Raw genomic sequence first — 16,500 nt, 5'->3', positions numbered from 1 at the left:
AGAAAACCCAGCTCTCCCAATTCCTAATCCAGTGTATTTTAGCTACTAGCGTATTTTATACATAGCCTCAGGGTTATCTCGAACCGAATAGAGATTGGGGCCCCTAGGTACTACCTTAACACAAGTAATTCATAATAAGATAATTTTCCATCTTCAAGGTCCTGGATGTAAAATTCACAAGGTGGCACATTCATCGTCTGTTAACTGACCATTATTACAGTTACTTTCTTGGTTTAACCATCAAAGTAGAGTCCTGGACTCACCTCCTTCAACGTGAAGATTTCACCATGTGCACCTGCTGCTTGCAGAATCTTCAGGAGTGGCAGTTTCGGTTGTACCTAAAATATAGAATACATAGTTTTGGATTGGCTACAGAACGTGGTGAACTTCTGAGAAGAACTGTGTCCATGGACATCAGTTATGTAACTAATAAATCCTGGGGGCACACCTCCTGGTAAGACTGTCATACAACCATTATAGCAAGTTCAGACAAGTGGTTCTACAGTGACTTGCTGGCCAAGGGGGACATCTTTGAGGTACCCTCCCAAGGGCTCTTTCATGTTCTTCTAGAGTTAATGACCTGCATCTGAGGTATGCCTGAAGAGAAGACAATCCTGTCTTTGTGCAGATGGACCCTTGTGTCTGTTCAGAGTCCTGCTGAAATAAATATGGGCCCACCCAAGCAGAGCGTATTGCAGTACCAGGATCTGTAATGGTATGCTTCACTAATCAGAATTAAAAGTCAGTCAATGCAATTTCTCTACCATATTGATCCTAATACAAGATAAGCGCAGCCAGCAAAGTAGGAGGCCCATCCGATAGGCCTTGGTCACCTCACTGTGCCATTAACTTGCATGGGATTGGTCATGTGAGCAAGGACTGGAGAGTTAGTCCCTAGGTGAGGGGAATCCTAGAGGCTGACTAGCTAGACATGTGAGGGATAATGCAATGGCCACACCATTAACTTCAGTTAGACCAGGTTTAAATCTGGCTCACTGAATGGGAAAAATAGAATAGGTCTCTTCTGCACAGCCCATAGGTGATGTTTGGCTATTAAAAACTTGTGAATAGAGACCAAAAAACCACAAGAAAAGGGTGCAGCATATAAAAGTTTATTGTAAGTAGCATTAAAGGATTGATCCTGCACTCTCCGTGGACCCCAAACTTCCACCCAATCTCTTACCAGAGTTACGAATTTTGTATTAATAGGTCAGGTAGGGGGGCTCTCCTGTCATGGGCACACATTCACACAAGAAGTGCGAACATGAAGCAACTCTTCCCTTTTGTTACTTCCACACTATACACCTGAGCAAATCTCAACAGCAGACGAGACAGCTAATTTTGTAGTACGAATGTTACCAAAAAAAAGCAGTGGCAAGTTTAAATAGTTATCAGTCCCCAGCTGCCCTACTCGAGTCCATCCGCACACATCATGAAACAGTAACATCCTAGGGAGAGATGCCATGGCATAAACCATCATCGTTCTCCACAAAACCACCAAGGTGCCCCAACCTGATTGCACAAATTAGTAGCTGAATGCTATGGTGTTTTATAAATATAACCAACATTGCTACATTAAACCTTTCTCCCATTGCAACCTTCAGTACTTAATACCAGCAGGCCAGAGGGGATGGATTTAAAATGTGGCGTGTTTTGGGAGGGTTATATGCAAAAGCAGTGGCATTTTTCTGAACATACGTTGATTAACTTTAGGACCAAATCCTGATGTTGGAGCACTACATATTGCAGCATCTCAAAATAAAAAGCCGTGTGTGTGTGTTCGGGGAGACAGTGGCGACGTATTTGCACTCAGAACCTGGCCCTCAGCATGTAAACTGCAGCTTTCATAATTTTAGCTCTGTCTGTCAGAGCCTTCTCCCTGTCCCCTTCTCATTTCAGTGTTAACAAAACCCAAACAGGGCTATAATAATGCTACAGCAACTAGAAGTGGAGTCTTTTAGAAGACTGTGGCCAATTTCACCTGTCACTTGTGAAATGGCTTCATAAGGCTGGAAGAACAAAAGTTCTGAAAACCAGTGGCAGGAAACAGCTCTTTGTAGCCTGGCCTAATTATTTCTGCTCAAATAAATCAGCTGGAAGCAATGATTCTGTCAGACTAACATTATTTTTGAAAGAAAACAGGATTTATTGATTAAGAGAACCAATGATCCAGTCCAGCCCTTTCATTAGGCTAGTGGCATCTTGCTATTCCACAAGCATACTGAAGTAGTGGGGTAGGTATGAGCTCTCATTGCACACACATGCTCTATTCCACATTAAGAATGGGCAAGAGATCATACACTAGTTAGAATACAAGCAGCAAGATGCTTCTACTGGCCGTGTTGTGGGAAGGGTTTTTGTACACAACACTCTACTGTTCTCCAAACATTTACGAAAGGCTTGTTCTATTGAAGCACGCCTCTGAACCTCTTTCCTGCTGTAACTGGCCCATTATATCTTCTATCCAGCAAAGGTGGGCTCAGCTATGTCTAGATAGCTAAAATCTCTCCCCATATAAATGCAATTGCAAAAAGCCCTCACTTCCTGAAAGGAGGGCAACTCAGAATTCCCAAGCCCACTACACCCTAGCCTCCAGGTAGAGTTGGAACCATCAAGCTCCTGCCTGAGGTATGAGGAGTGTTGTTACTATTTGTCACCAACTAATTGGTCAAGAACTCAGCTGCCAGACAATACTCAGACAGGAATTCATCCCACTGTGCACACTATTCTTAATTTCTAAGAATGTGTTTATCTTCGCCTTAAACTAATCTGAGCTATCTACTCTCACATCATCATTGCTAGATTCACTCTTAAAAAAAACCTTTCACCTTTTAAGATCAATTCAAACAGAGCAAGGAATGTCCAACCTCCAGCCACAATTCTTCTTTCCAACACCAGCCATTTTGTTAGGACATAACGAATTAAGCTCAATGAAAGTAAAAGCTTATGCCAGTACTAATACTATGTTCTTATAAGCGAAATTAATGCAAGTACAAGACAGTTTTACTTCTCCAAGCTAAGAACCACTGTCGTGGATTTTTCTTCATTTTAAATAACTACCTCCTCACCCTCCCTTTTCTGTGTTTAAAAAAAAATTGCTTGAATTAATTTGAATATTTAAAATAACACCTTAGCTACCACAATGAAGCCAAACTGGAGACGAGAATGTTAGTTCATTCCATATTTCCCAAGATAACGGGTGTAGGCAGCCAATATTTCTGTACTACCATCAAAGTCTGCTTATTTATTTATAATTTTTTCAATAGAAAGAGCTGAATAAAAAAGCATGTTAATCAATTCTGCATGGGACTCAGAGGGATTTTATAAATTAAGTATATAGGGGAGTTCGAGTCCCTTCAGAGGCTAATTTACACTCCCCGCCCCCAGACAGACACATGCTCTTACCAATGAAACAGTCTTCAAAGATACAGCCCCATTCTTGTCTTGGAGAACCCACTCTTTAGAGTTTGTAGACTGCATTTTTCTAGCCATAGCTCACACTGCAGATTTTTCTCTTTGACTGGCAGCCAACATGTTGACGCAGTGCCAGTTTTCCAGATTCCCACACTCTACGCTGAAGAATTGCCACTCTGGCTTTGGATAGCTTTCCTAAAGCAGTGAGGCTATGACATATTGGCACTCATTCCACCAATGCCCTGGGAATAGATTGGTATGGGGACCAGCATGTGTTCAGTGTTCAAGGTAGCTCCGAGAGAGAGATGTTATTGGCTGTATAAACTAGGTCACACAGATGAGTGTCTTTTCATATTCCGAGGAACTGCATAATTTAACAGTTCCATGTAGTCCAGAGTTTTTAAAAAGGAACTCTGTGTGGTCCTATGTAAGGCTATGTCTATACTACCACTTATGTCAGCAAAACTTATGTCGCTCAGGGGTACAAATAGCCCACTCCCCTGAGCAACATAAATTATAAGAACATAAGAATGGCCCTACTGGGTCAGACCAAAGCTCCATCTAGCCTAGTATCCTGTCTTCCGACAGTGGCCAGTGCTAGGTGTCCCAGAGGGAACGAACAGAACAGGTAACCATCAAGTGATCCATTCCCTCTCGCTCATTCCTAGTTTCTGGCAAACAGAGGCTAGGGACATTATGCTGGCATAAACGCTAGTGCACACAGTGCTATGTTGACAGGAGAGCTACTGCCACTCATTGAGGGTGGATTAATTATGTTGATGGAGATCTCTCTCCCATGGACATTGAGCAACTAACACACGAGATCTTACAGCAGTGTAGCTGCATCGGTACAGTTGTGCCGCTGTAAGCTTGCTAATGTACATAGCCTAAAAGAGGTATGAAGCTGGAAATACACACATTATGCACTTTCCTCTGCAGCCAGTTTAAGCCACCTCACTTTTTTCTCCATTATTTTAAATGCCAGTCCAATATTACCCATCTATCGTCCATACCAGTGGCACTGCTAGTTAATGTTCACAAACCACTCACTTGATGGAAGACTCTTCATTCCACCCTGTACGAAAGGCCACACACCATGAAGTCAAAGCTAGTTGGGCTTCATTGGCCTTATTTTTTAATAAGGAGAGAGGAAAGCCAAGAGGGTGTGTATCTGGGGGGTAGAATGGGAAGGGGAGGTTACCTGGTTAGCTTGTCCAAGTGCGATTCTGCAGGCATTCTCAGATGCTGGATGCTGTTCAGAGGTCGAAGATGTCATTTTGGCAGTGAAGTATAAACTGAAACAACAACAAAGTTTTGTTTAGTAGCAAGTCAGAACCAGCAGGTCCTGAGTTTAACCACTTCTGTTCTTAGAAGCTTTAAGAAATCAATCTTCCCTGCACGTACATTCTAAAATCTAACATCACTGTATCAGTCCATGCAATTGTTTTATAGTTTGCCAATAACCTGAGCAATCCAAAACCAATTCTCTCCTCGGTAAATTAAACCTAGCTGCTCAGTTACCTGGACAGGTAGCCTTGTAAGAGAAGCTGGGGCAGAAATCCTTCAGCACCCAAGAAGCATGTCTTCAATTTGCTTTTATGAAATTTACAATTTTTGTTCACTAACCATCTCAGGTTGATTTGCACTGGTGACACTCTCCCCCCGCTCTCCACCCACCTTTACTATGCTCTAGAAAAATCTTGCTCACTGGGAAACGAATGCTAGAATAAAGAATTCCCACGCTCATCTGCAAATCCCAGACAGTTCTTCTTTCTGTTGTGACCTGCCTGTTCAAAGACACAAAGTCTTCTGTGACATGTTGAGGCAAGTTCTTAATGACTCAGTGGACAGTAACAGCTAAGTCAAGTTTTACCCCACTGGAAAGCCTTACAGACAATTGCAGCTTCGTGAGTCAGCAAAGGAAGGTACACAGTGGGTGGAAGAACTAAATGCTAGTGATTAAACTCCCACCCTTCAAATTGATGGGATCAACTTAACAAAGAGTCTCAAATAGCATTGGAGCCCCCATCCCCCTCACACCAAACGACATTCAAGTTCTAAACAAGTTCTATACGCAGATGCTAAAGCAACCTGGGGGCTTGTCTACATCACAAAGTTGCAGCGCTGGTGAGGGGGTTACAGCGCTGCAACTTAGGAGGTGTACACATCTGCAGGGCATCACCAGCGCTGCAACTCCCTGTTTGCAGCGCTGGCCGTACTCCCGTTTTGTCTCGGGTGTAGAGGATCCAGCGCTGGTGATCCAGCGCTGGTAATCAAGTGTAGACACTTACCAGCGCTTTTCTTGACCTCCGTGGAATAAGCAGGTATCCCAGCATACCTGAGGAAGCCTCTGGTAATCAAGCAGGTCTCCTTCCCCGGTTTGCTCTCGCGTTCCCCGAACCCCCGTGCAAGCAGGTCTCCTTCCCTGCGGTTTGCTCTCGCGTTCCCCGAATCCCCGAGCAAGCAGGTCTCCTTCCCTGCGGTTTGCTCTCGCGTTCCCCGAATCCCCGAGCAAGCAGGTCTCCTTCCCTGCGGTTTGCAGGGGGGTTCGGGGAACGTGAGAGCAAACCGCGGCGAAGCTGGTCTCCTTCCCCGGTTTGCTCTCGCGTTCCCCGAACCCCCGTGCAAGTAGGTCTCCTTCCCTGCGGTTTGCAGGGGGGTTCGGGGAACGCGGGAGCAAACCGCGGCGAAGCTGGTCTCCTTCCCTGCGGTTTGCTCTCGCGTTCCCCGAACCCCCGTGCAAGCAGGTCTCCTTCCCTGCGGTTTGCTCTCGCGTTCCCCGAACCCCCGAGCAAGCAGGTCTCCTTCCCTGCGGTTTGCAGGGGGGTTCGGGGAACGCGAGAGCAAACCGCGGCGAAGCTGGTCTCCTTCCCCGGTTTGCTCTCGCGTTCCCCGAACCCTCCTTGAAGCCGCCCAACAGCGCTGCAGTGTGGCCACATCTAACACCACTTGCAGCGCTGGTTGCTGTAAGTGTGGCCACTCTGCAGCGCTGGCCCTATACAGCTGTACTAATACAGCTGTAACAACCAGCGCTGCAAAATTGTAGATGTAGACATACCCTGGGATGGGAAGACTTTGACCAAAGCAACAGTTCCCTTTTTGGTGCCTTCAGACATGTATGGAGCTATGAATTTAGACTCTGACAGCCCATCTGTTTAGTCATAGTTAGGATTATTATCCTTTACACAAGGAGACACAAGCAAGGAGCAATTGTCCAAGGTCACTGACAAAGCTGGTCTCCTGAGTCTCAGTCCATACTCAATGCTTCTCCCACTGACACAGCTTATGCTGCTTGCAGAGGTGTTTTTTTTACATCAACGGGCATAGAGCATCTTCACAAGACCGTACATACAGACGCGGCCTAACTCTGCAGTGGAGACTCATAACCTTAGGCCTGGTCTACGCTAAAAAGTTAACTTGACCCAGCTCAGTGGTGTGAAAAATCCACAACCCTGAGCAAGTGTAGTTTAGTTAAGCTGACCTAAACCCTGATGTAGACAATGTGAGGTCACTGAAAGAAGGAGGGTCGCAGTGCTTAAATGTTTATTTCCAGCTTCTGAGTACCATAGCTGAAAGGCATCTATCTGCAAGTCCAAAGGTAATTAAACTCTCAAAATGTAATGTCTTGCCACCTCATAATATTCTGATGAATACAACTCAGGAATACCATTAAAAACCTGTGCAGTCCACAAAACCTAACAGTTGTCATTCCATCCTACCAACATTATAGATAGTGTCCTGCAAATCCACGGATGCGAATATCCGCAGACCATTTTTGCGGATCACAGATGGATGCGGATTCAAATTTTATATCTAAAGCCCTGCAACTGTGCGAATATCAGGGGATCATTTTTGCAAATTGAGGATCAGATGCAGATGCAAAGCAGGGCTCTAATAGATTTTAGCAGTGCAGATGGAACTCTTGCTGCACACTAAAAACCCTGCTTTAGCTGCTCTGGTACACACATCTTCACGAGATGACTGCAGAAAATGGTACCAGGTTAAGGCATTTGTAGGGGAGAGGGTAAGCTTTTCTACTCTACCCTGCCCCAATGTAGCCTCAAGGGCTTCAAGTGATACAGCACTGTCATAAAGTTATGCAACAATATAAAGTGAGCTTTCATTCTGTATAACCTATGTGCCTTTAGATTAGTTAATCTTTGCTGTTCTACTCTCATTCAGAGTTGCATGCTTTTCATTCTTTGCTTTGAAATTCCTTCAGGAACCATGAAGAGACAGATTTTATTGCACAAGAGTTTTTTGTAATATATTACCTACTGTAACACAGGCAGCGACGCTGCATTTAAAAATTATTTAATTTTTTTTTGGTAGTACTGTAAGGTAAATTCAGATCTGCCATTAAAAAAAAAATCTACTTTAAGGGGTCAGGGCTTTGTTTGAAGAAGTCTTTTTTAAAGTCATGATATATCTGCCACATGGTAGGAATTTTGAGTTTATCAAGACATGTGAAGGACTGCCAATAAAGAACCAAAAAGATAATATTTGATAGACAACAATTAATAATTAAAACAATGAGGAGTCTGGTGGCACTTTAAAGACTAACAGATTTATTTGGGCATAAATAAATCTGTTAATCTTTACGGTGTCACCGGACTCCTCGTCGTTTCTGTGGATACAGACTAACACGGCTACGCCTCTGATAATTAATAATAAAGATTTGCAAAAAAAGATGCAATGTTCTTTTATTGCAAAACCATTTTTTGAGGGGGAGGGAGAGGGAAATCTAAATTTATTTTCAAGTTATTTAAAAAAAAAAAACCCTAAGCACTGGTAAATGGCTCTGTAAAATTTCCTAAATCAACGACCAATGACACAGTATTTGTCATCGGTGATACATCTAGAAACCTACCGTAGACAAACATGGTTGCAGTAATCTTATCCTAATGGGCTTTTTTTCCCCTTTGAAAGGGCAGGGCTGTGAGTGATTACTTTATTCTATAAGTCCTTTGAATCTCTACACTACTAGATGAACAACAGAAATCCTAGTAAACTGATTTGGATTCAGACAGTCAAAGGGACCAAAAACCAAAAAAAAAAAAACCCATGGTACCGTAATCTTTGATTGTATAACGCAGCCACCACTTTATTCTGGTAAAACCTCCTTCTACAAGACAAGCAGGGACCTGTAGGAACTTAATTTATGCAAGCAGTATCAGCAAAGAGCTGCTTTTTTCTCTGTCCTAAACCAAAGGCTGAAGAAATTGATCACATTTATTACTATAGTTTAATATGAATTGGTGATGAGTTTCTCATCTAGATTTTATTTTTGCTTGTCCCTATCGTCCCTAGAACACCCTGATTAACATACAGTCTGTAAAATAACCTTTGACACCCAACTTCATATATATAAAGTACATATATAGGAAATCAGTGGAACTTTTGCATAGGCAAGAGGTTCATTCGCAGGAAGCAGTTGCAAGATCATGGTTTTAAAGTTATTATTCGTATTTATAGTAGCTTCTAAAAGCCCCAACTGAGATCAGAACCCCATTGTGCCAGGTGTACAGACAAAAAAACAGAGATAGTTCCTGCTCTGAATTATTTTCAGTCTAAATAGACAAAGAGACAAGGTTGGGAGGAAAGAGACACAGAGGGGAAGTGACTTGCCCACTGTCAGCACATGGCAGGTAAGTAGCCAAGCTGGGAGTAGAACCCAGGTGTCTTGACTCCGTATTCAGTGCCCTGTACACTGAACAGAATTTCTCAACAACTGGTCCATGGACTAGCGCCAGCCCTTGAGATCTCCCGGACACAGTTCAGGAAGGCAGCAAGCCAGTCCCTGGTATCAAAAAGTTGAGAAACACTGCACTAGACCACACAACAGCCATACTTACAACAACAGTAGATAGTTTCCCTCCACACTCTCATCCAAGTGAAGAGTGATTTTTGAAATTGATGTTGACCCAGTGACTTGACTTGACAGAGGTCACATAGTTAGTGGCAGAGCAAGGAGGAACCGACTAGTGGTCTCTCTGACTTACAGTCCCGTGCTTTAAACACTACATCATGCAGCCTCTATTTTTGGGAATGGAAAACAAGACATGCTAAGATTATCCCCATTTCTTTCACTTTTACAAGTCATGTTTTAGCTGAGGGTTTTTGCAGCTATAAAATAGTAGTTGTTTTTTACGGCTGGCATTAATATTTCTATTTGCTCTGGGATTATTTTTCTAGTATCTTTCAAAAGATGCTCAAAGGAACATGTCCCCAAAATCACTTCTTCCTTGCCCTATGGCTCTTAATAGCAAAAGGAGAGAAATTGTGTCCATAATGGTATAACTCTAAAGCATTTGGAGATCAGATTTGCATAGTATCTCTTATATAAAATGTTTCAATCATCACTGAGATTTCCAAACAGAAAGTGAAAATAAGGAGTAGAAAATCCAGATTTTAAAAATAGGTCCTTCCTTTATCAGGTGTGCATATTAAAGTGATCACATGTGTGTCACATACCTTATCAGTTATAGCTTTGTAAGTGATGCAACCAGTGCTGTGCCAGATGCATTCTACTAGTCATTTAATAGACACTGAAAAAGGAACTGAGGCTGAGAACCACATATGTCCCAGCTGCAGTGACATAGTAAAGGGAATCCTCTTATACGGAAGTCATGTCTTCCACAGGAGAACTTGACTGTAAGCAGGTACAGGCGTATTGGAACAGAAGCTTACATACTACAATACACTGAAGCAAACAGATACCTTTGTTCCACTTCTAGAACAGTGTTTTAATATCAGCTTTCAGTATGACCAGGCTCTGCTGTATATCTGTCTGCCAGTCTAAATCCAGACACACACACTTCCAAAACATGCTCACTCATGCTGTCTAGACCAACATTTTTTGCTAAGAATTCCCCCAATTCAACTTCCAACCATGCAGCTTCAGCGGTGGCAGCTCTACTGCAAGACAGCCACTGTCTAACCCTGCTTCAACCAGGTCTAGACTACAGAGGCTAAAATGCCAGCTGAACCATCTCTGTATTAGCATTTCTACAACTGTTACCCCAGGGGGCAGTTTAAATGCTTATTTATAAGCAAGTGAACTTGACTCACTATAGGCAGCATATTAGAGACCCAAGGTGGGTATCAGGGACTAAACCCTAATCCACAGGGTTCTCAAGAGATAAGTAGTCCTGACCTGCCACCCAGTGACCTTAGGGCTGCACAGCCAGTAATACAACAGTGGAACACTAATGAATGCTAGCACAAACAAAATTAGCCTAAAATCTACACAATATAGTAACAACACTTCACCCTCAGAGATACAAAAAGGAACTCAATCGGTCTAGATCTCATCCTCATTTAACAGCACACTCCCTACTTCCCTCACCAATCTGCCCCACCCCCTTTCCAAAAAAAGATCTAGACTTCACATTCTTCTTCCGTTAAACTCAATCAGATGTATTTAGAAGCTGCTTCATCAACTCAAGTCACAATTAACCAGACATTTGCAATACAGCTCATTTCAATGCAGCTTTTAAATAAGCTGGCTGAACATAACACCTTTTCAAAAACTCGGCACCAGGTTGGCAGTAACTCTTTCTGTTGATCATTTTGGAAGATATAGACAAAGCTCCAGGAAGCAAAAAAGCACGCTAAAAACGGACTCTCATGCTTTACAACAAGATAGTTACGAAACTGCATGCTTTTCAGTCCCCTTTTTTTTAAAAAAAAATCCTTACTAATCCTTTCCTAAAATGCTTCCTTGTTTTTAAGTTGCACTTAGCAGAATGGCTAGTTCCTAAACTACAGATGGGCTTTTGCCAGCATTCATTTCTGGGCAGGCGTGCCAGCATCCAACGTCAAAATTACGGCGCATCCGATGACGTACAGATCTGCGCGCGCCCCCGCCTTAATTTTCCCTCCTAATCAGGCAGTAACATGCTCCTATCAGCAGTTCCTCCAAAGGCTGTCAAAGGTACCAAGTCATGCTCTAGGTAGCTGTTAGACATGTGACAGTTTAGGGGGAAAAAGAGGAAAAAAACCAGAAAATAGTAATCACAGAAACACTTGCCAAGTGCTCCTTTTATTGATGGACCAGGTATATCAAACATCATCTAACAGCAAACCATACATCGTCAGACAACTGTCAGAGCTCCCTAAAACCAATCACTGGAAAACGAAACTAACCATATAAATATTCAAGTGTTCAGAAACACACATTAATTTCTGAATGGCACAACTGCAGCTGTCCTTGCTAGGGCTCTATTTTTACAAAGTCGCACTGAGTTTATCATCACTGCAAAACAAACATCAAACAGCAGCCCTGTGCCATCCACAGCTGCCTAGCGCAAGACCACGGCAGCCCAAACGTGAATGTGCTCACTATCAGAACAAGGATGATTCCTGCCAGAAGGGAGATTTTCTTTTATATTAATGGGCGTAGACACACACCTAAGCACACAAACATAGACAGCTCACATTAATGGGCGTAGACACACACAACGTTGAGCAGAAACACACCAAAGCAAAAGCCCACAACTTAAACTTTTCAATAGCAACAGAAGCTGTGCGAGGCTCTGGTCCCGCCAGAGCCCTCTGCAAGGTGTCTCGACAGCCAGACAGGTAATCCAGCCCCTACACCGCCTCCCACTCCCACGGCCTTGCCACAACCTGCATCCCCTGCATGCCCCTATCCCCCGAGCAGGGCCTGTCCCCCAGGCAGATCTCCCCTCTCCCTCCTCCCCACTGCCCTGCTGCCTCCACGTCCCCCACCGCCCCAGGCTGTGCCCTCTGACCCCCAAGCCAGCAGGCTGGGAGCAGGACCCAGGCCTCAGGGCCTCCCCGCCCCTCCAGGCAGGTCCCCGGGCTCACCTAGCGCTGCTCCATGGGCCCCAGCTCGCCCTTCGGCCTGAGGGGGCCCTAGGCCCCCAGTTGGCTCCTCTCCTCCATCTTAGTGGGGGGCCAGGCCTCCACTTCCCCTCCCAGCCAACATGGCGGCGCGGCCACTTCCGCAGGGACTGCGTGGGGAGACTCCTGCGGGATGGACTGCGACCATAGAGAACACCCGAGGCCAGGCCTAGAAAGGAGGCGTCGGGGAAGCTTGGCCAGCTAGGCGCCTATCATAGAGATGCCAGGAGGAGAGAGGGAGTGTCCCAGCGCCGCCTCGCTGTTGGCGGACCGTGAGGGGGCAAGGGCACTGGGGCAGAGACCGAGCTGGAGGAAGGAAAGCAACAACCAAAACTGGGCCCAACTTAAGCAGTCACCCCGCCCTGCAGTATGTGCAGTGAGCTGTGTCCTCACAGCCACTGTGCAAAGCAATGCACCATCAGTGTGCGCAGAGAGCAGTGCTCACCACAGCCACCGTGCAAAGCAATGCACCATCAGTGTGTGCAGAGAGCAGTGCTCACCACAGACACTGTGCAATGCAATGCACCATCAGTGTGTGCAGAGAGCAGTGCTCACCACAGACACTGTGCAATGCAATGCGCCGCACCATCAGTGTGTGCAGGGATCTGTGTCCAACCCCCCAGCCACTGTGCAAAGCAATGCACCCGCAGTGTGTGCAGAGACATGACCCCACAGTCACTGCAATGCAATGCACCCCCAGTATATACAGAGATCTTTGCCCCCTACAATCACTGTGCAAAATAATGCCCCAAAATGTGCCACCACACTGTCTGTGGACACCAAGCTTGTTCTCTCCGCACAAAACCCCCACCTTAAAATCTGTTACGAATATGACAAATCTTTCCTTACCATACAGAGATCACTAGATGCTAACAGTCAACATACAGAACAGCCTTGCAAAGGCATTTTCTTGGATGCAGCGAAGACCCTCCTGGAACTGGTCTCGCCTCCCCACACAGGCTTTGCTAGGGGGAGTTCTGCCCCTCATCCCCTGCCCAGTTGATGTTCAAACTCAAGCCTGTCTCGTAGTGCAGCTTTCCCTCGCTTTGCATAATACATGACCACTCATTATCAGTGACTGTGCATAATTAAAAGAATGGCTGTTTTGCTTCTCAGCCCCACATCCTTTTTATCTCTTTTACCTCACCCAGTGCTAAAGTTCAGTAGCGAGCCCGGATAGCTCAGTCGGCAGAGCATCAGACTTTTAATCTGAGGGTCCAGGGTTCAAGTCCCTGTTCGGGCGAAACTTGCTTTTTTTTTTTCATTTTGTTTATTTTTCAGTCTCTTTTTTCCTCTCCGCCTTCGCCTATTTTATTTCTCCTGCAGCAGCCGCTGCAAAGCCCCTGACCCCGTTAGATTCCCACTTTGGCCAACGCTTCTCTGCAAGGGGAACGCCGGGCTCGTGCCAGGGTTTGACATAGGTGCGCGCTCTTTAAAAAGATCTCGGGCTTTTAAAAAAGTTGGGTTTCTGGTTTGTAATGCTGCTTCCACTGTATTCAACGCCCCCAGTAATGCAAAATTTTTGCGCCCGAACAGGGACTTGAACCCTGGACCCTCAGATTAAAAGTCTGATGCTCTACCGACTGAGCTATCCGGGCGCTCTGAGAGAAAGGATTTTACAGCCCTATACATAGTACTTTGCGAACACTGCTCTGCCTTTCTAGTTTTTATTTGCACTAGCCCTTCCAGGAATTCTGCTCTGTCTGGAACTGATGGCATAATGGGGATCTAAATTTGCACAGTGCTAGGACTATGAAAATTGATGCTTACTATTAATTAATATTATTATGGCAATTCTAGCCTCGCCTGCATTTTCATGCACATTGAAAAAGGGCTGCTGGGGATCGGGGAGGGGACAAGTGGGGCGATTTGCCCTAGGTCCCGGCCCCACAGGATTCCCCATGAGAATAGATTATTCTATAGTATTGTAACTTTTTTTTATGGAAGGGGCCCCCAAAATTGTTTTGCCCCAGGCCTCATGAATCCTCTGGGCGGCCCTGCATTGTAAATAAGTGGGACTAGGCACATAGGAATTACCATCTCAGTTCAGGAGCTGTCTAACTCAGTTTTCTGCCTTCAACAGTAGCCAGCACCAGCTCCCCTAGAAGAAGGTGTAAGAAACCCTGCAGTGGCAGATGAAGGATCATCCCAGGAAAAGATCTCTCTAATCCTTTATGAAGATTAGTTTAAACCCTGAAACGTGAGGTTTTTAATCTCTATCAGACGTCTTTGTCTGCTTTAACTTTTTTAGGTGGCCATTCTTGTCATCTGTATAACCTGTCCCCTTTTGTTAATTTCCTGATGCACTGCTCCCCACCTACCCCAGTCTTTGGTGCCTGACCCTGGGAGCCTTGGGGATGACAAGTGCTGTATAATTGTAAGGCATCAATATACAGCTGATGATGATACATATCTTCGAAACAAAGCCTTGATAATTGCTCTTATAGCCCCTGGCCCTCTAAAATCTTCCCATGTTTAAAACAATGGAAATATAACATATAGGGATTTCCATCTTCAGTGCGTTGAACAGATGCTGATGAATCCTTTGACTCACAACATTTAAGTCACATCTTTACATACGAATAAATCAATATTGAACAATGTTGAATAACATTTTTAAACTAGGCACAGAACAAGCATAACATGGGCAGAGGCAAGCCAAGTTTCCTCTAGCTTTACCCCAGACTGGGAGAGGTTCCCTGGGATGAAATGGGAGATCTGCCTCCTAATCCAGCAATACTTTCTATTTAAGGAGAAAGGATGGGGCCTGGCAGCTAAGCAAGGGGAGTTAATTTTTCATGGAATTAAATCATGAAGCATCAGTAAATGCAGGGGGAGCGGGCCAGTTTGAATGCCATTGGATTTGGAGTGTCTCAGATTAGGAGACAAGACTATTATGAGGTGCAAGGGAACACAGTGAGGTGTGTGAAAGTAGAATGAATTATATTATAAAAATCAGAATGGATTAAAGAAACGTTGTATGTCCCTTTAAGCAGAAATAAGGAATATTGAAATATAGTTGTCAGGAAGAGGTATGAAACAATGGGTTCACTTAAGCTAATGGTGGGACATTAACAGAAGATCGGTAAGGAAATAAGATATGCATGTCTAGCCCAGGTAAACTTATCAGATTCTGCTTGTTATGTTATGTTGTTAGGTTTGCACCCTTTTATCTGTATAAATAAGGTAGTTTGTGTCTTGCGTGGCACTCACATTATCTGGATATATTAGCAGAGTGCTTTGCTAATAAAACAGAGTGGTCTGACAAACTGTGAGTCCTGAGTCTAACTTTGACAGGTGCCTTTGCCTGGAATCCAATCAAGTGAGTCATGGACATTTAGTATCATTGGGGTTACACTGATGCTTTATATTTATATAACACCTTTCCTCTCCAAAGCTCCTGGGATCAGGTCAGGAATCCAGGACTTGGGTGGGAGGTGAGCTGTGCGTCAGGAAATTAATAAAAGGGGACATGGTATGTTGATGACAGGAGTATTAGCTAGAATAATTACCCTTGTTTTGGGCTGGCCTCTTCCAGGCCAAATAGGGCTATCACAAGAAGCCTGGCAGAAGGAATGGAATCAAGCAAAGGAAAAATTAGACTGACTATGTGAAAGAGGAGATCTATTACCCAGAGACATCATTTCCCCAAGGGTAGGGGTAGAAGCCACATCATTTGGCATATTTCAAAATATTCTGGATGAATGCTAGGAAATAAGCTGCAGGAAACCATCTGACCCTGGGGAAGGGATGGGTAACTAGACCATTTCTAATGGTTCTGGTGTCTCCAGCATCTCTGGCCTCAGCAGTGACAATATTGACCTAGTGAGCTTAACTGTACCATGCTATAATTAATCAGCTTCAGTGCAGTGTAGTGGGAGGGCTAAAGTGAGGCACAGGGTACGTCTACACTACAGGATTATTCTGATTTTACATAAACTGGTTTTGTAAAACAGATTGTATAAAGTCGAGTGCATGCAGCCACAGTAAGCATATTAATTCAGCGGTGTGTGTCCATTAACCTAGGCTAGCGTCTATTTCTGGAGAGTTGCACTGTGGGTAGCTATCTTGTAGCTATCTCATAGTTTCCGCAGTCTCCCCCGCCCATTGGAATTCTGGGTTGAGATCCCAATGCATGATGGTGCAAAAACAGTGTCATGGGTGATTCTGGGTAAATGTCGTTACTCATTCCTTCCTCCGTGAAAGCAACAGCAGACT

At 44.5% G+C, this 16,500-nt stretch overlaps 1 protein-coding gene and 2 non-coding genes across 4 annotated transcripts in view; 1 reads left to right on the top strand and 2 right to left on the bottom strand.

Annotated features, from left to right (window-relative positions):
• The window catches only part of MDM4 (MDM4 regulator of p53), a 37,339-nt gene extending 23,986 nt beyond the window's left edge, over positions 1-13,353 (bottom strand). The window contains exons 1-3 of one of the 2 annotated variants that reach the window (XM_030561524.1): positions 13,132-13,353; positions 4,616-4,709; positions 264-338 (exon numbers count right to left, since the gene is read on the bottom strand). In XM_030561524.1, coding sequence (XP_030417384.1) covers positions 264-338; positions 4,616-4,690 — 150 coding nt within the window. In that variant the 5' untranslated portion in view covers positions 4,691-4,709; positions 13,132-13,353. Of the gene's footprint in view, positions 1-263; positions 339-4,615; positions 4,710-12,246; positions 12,422-13,131 lie in introns of those variants that run through there. The other variant, XM_030561525.1, reaches the window with a different exon arrangement.
• Positions 13,354-13,452: 99 nt separating this feature from the next.
• TRNAK-UUU lies at positions 13,453-13,525 on the top strand. The gene has a single exon. It is a non-coding gene; the product is annotated as a tRNA-Lys (tRNA).
• Positions 13,526-13,807: 282 nt separating this feature from the next.
• On the bottom strand, positions 13,808-13,880 carry TRNAK-UUU. Its single transcript has one exon. It is a non-coding gene; the product is annotated as a tRNA-Lys (tRNA).
• Positions 13,881-16,500: the final 2,620 nt, after the last annotated feature.

The sequence above is a fragment of the Gopherus evgoodei genome, chromosome 4 (assembly GCF_007399415.2).
Source record: "Gopherus evgoodei ecotype Sinaloan lineage chromosome 4, rGopEvg1_v1.p, whole genome shotgun sequence".
Taxonomy (NCBI): Eukaryota; Metazoa; Chordata; order Testudines; family Testudinidae; genus Gopherus; species Gopherus evgoodei.
Note: the sequence above shows the minus strand (reverse complement) of the source record. Positions and strands in the feature narration are given on the sequence as shown.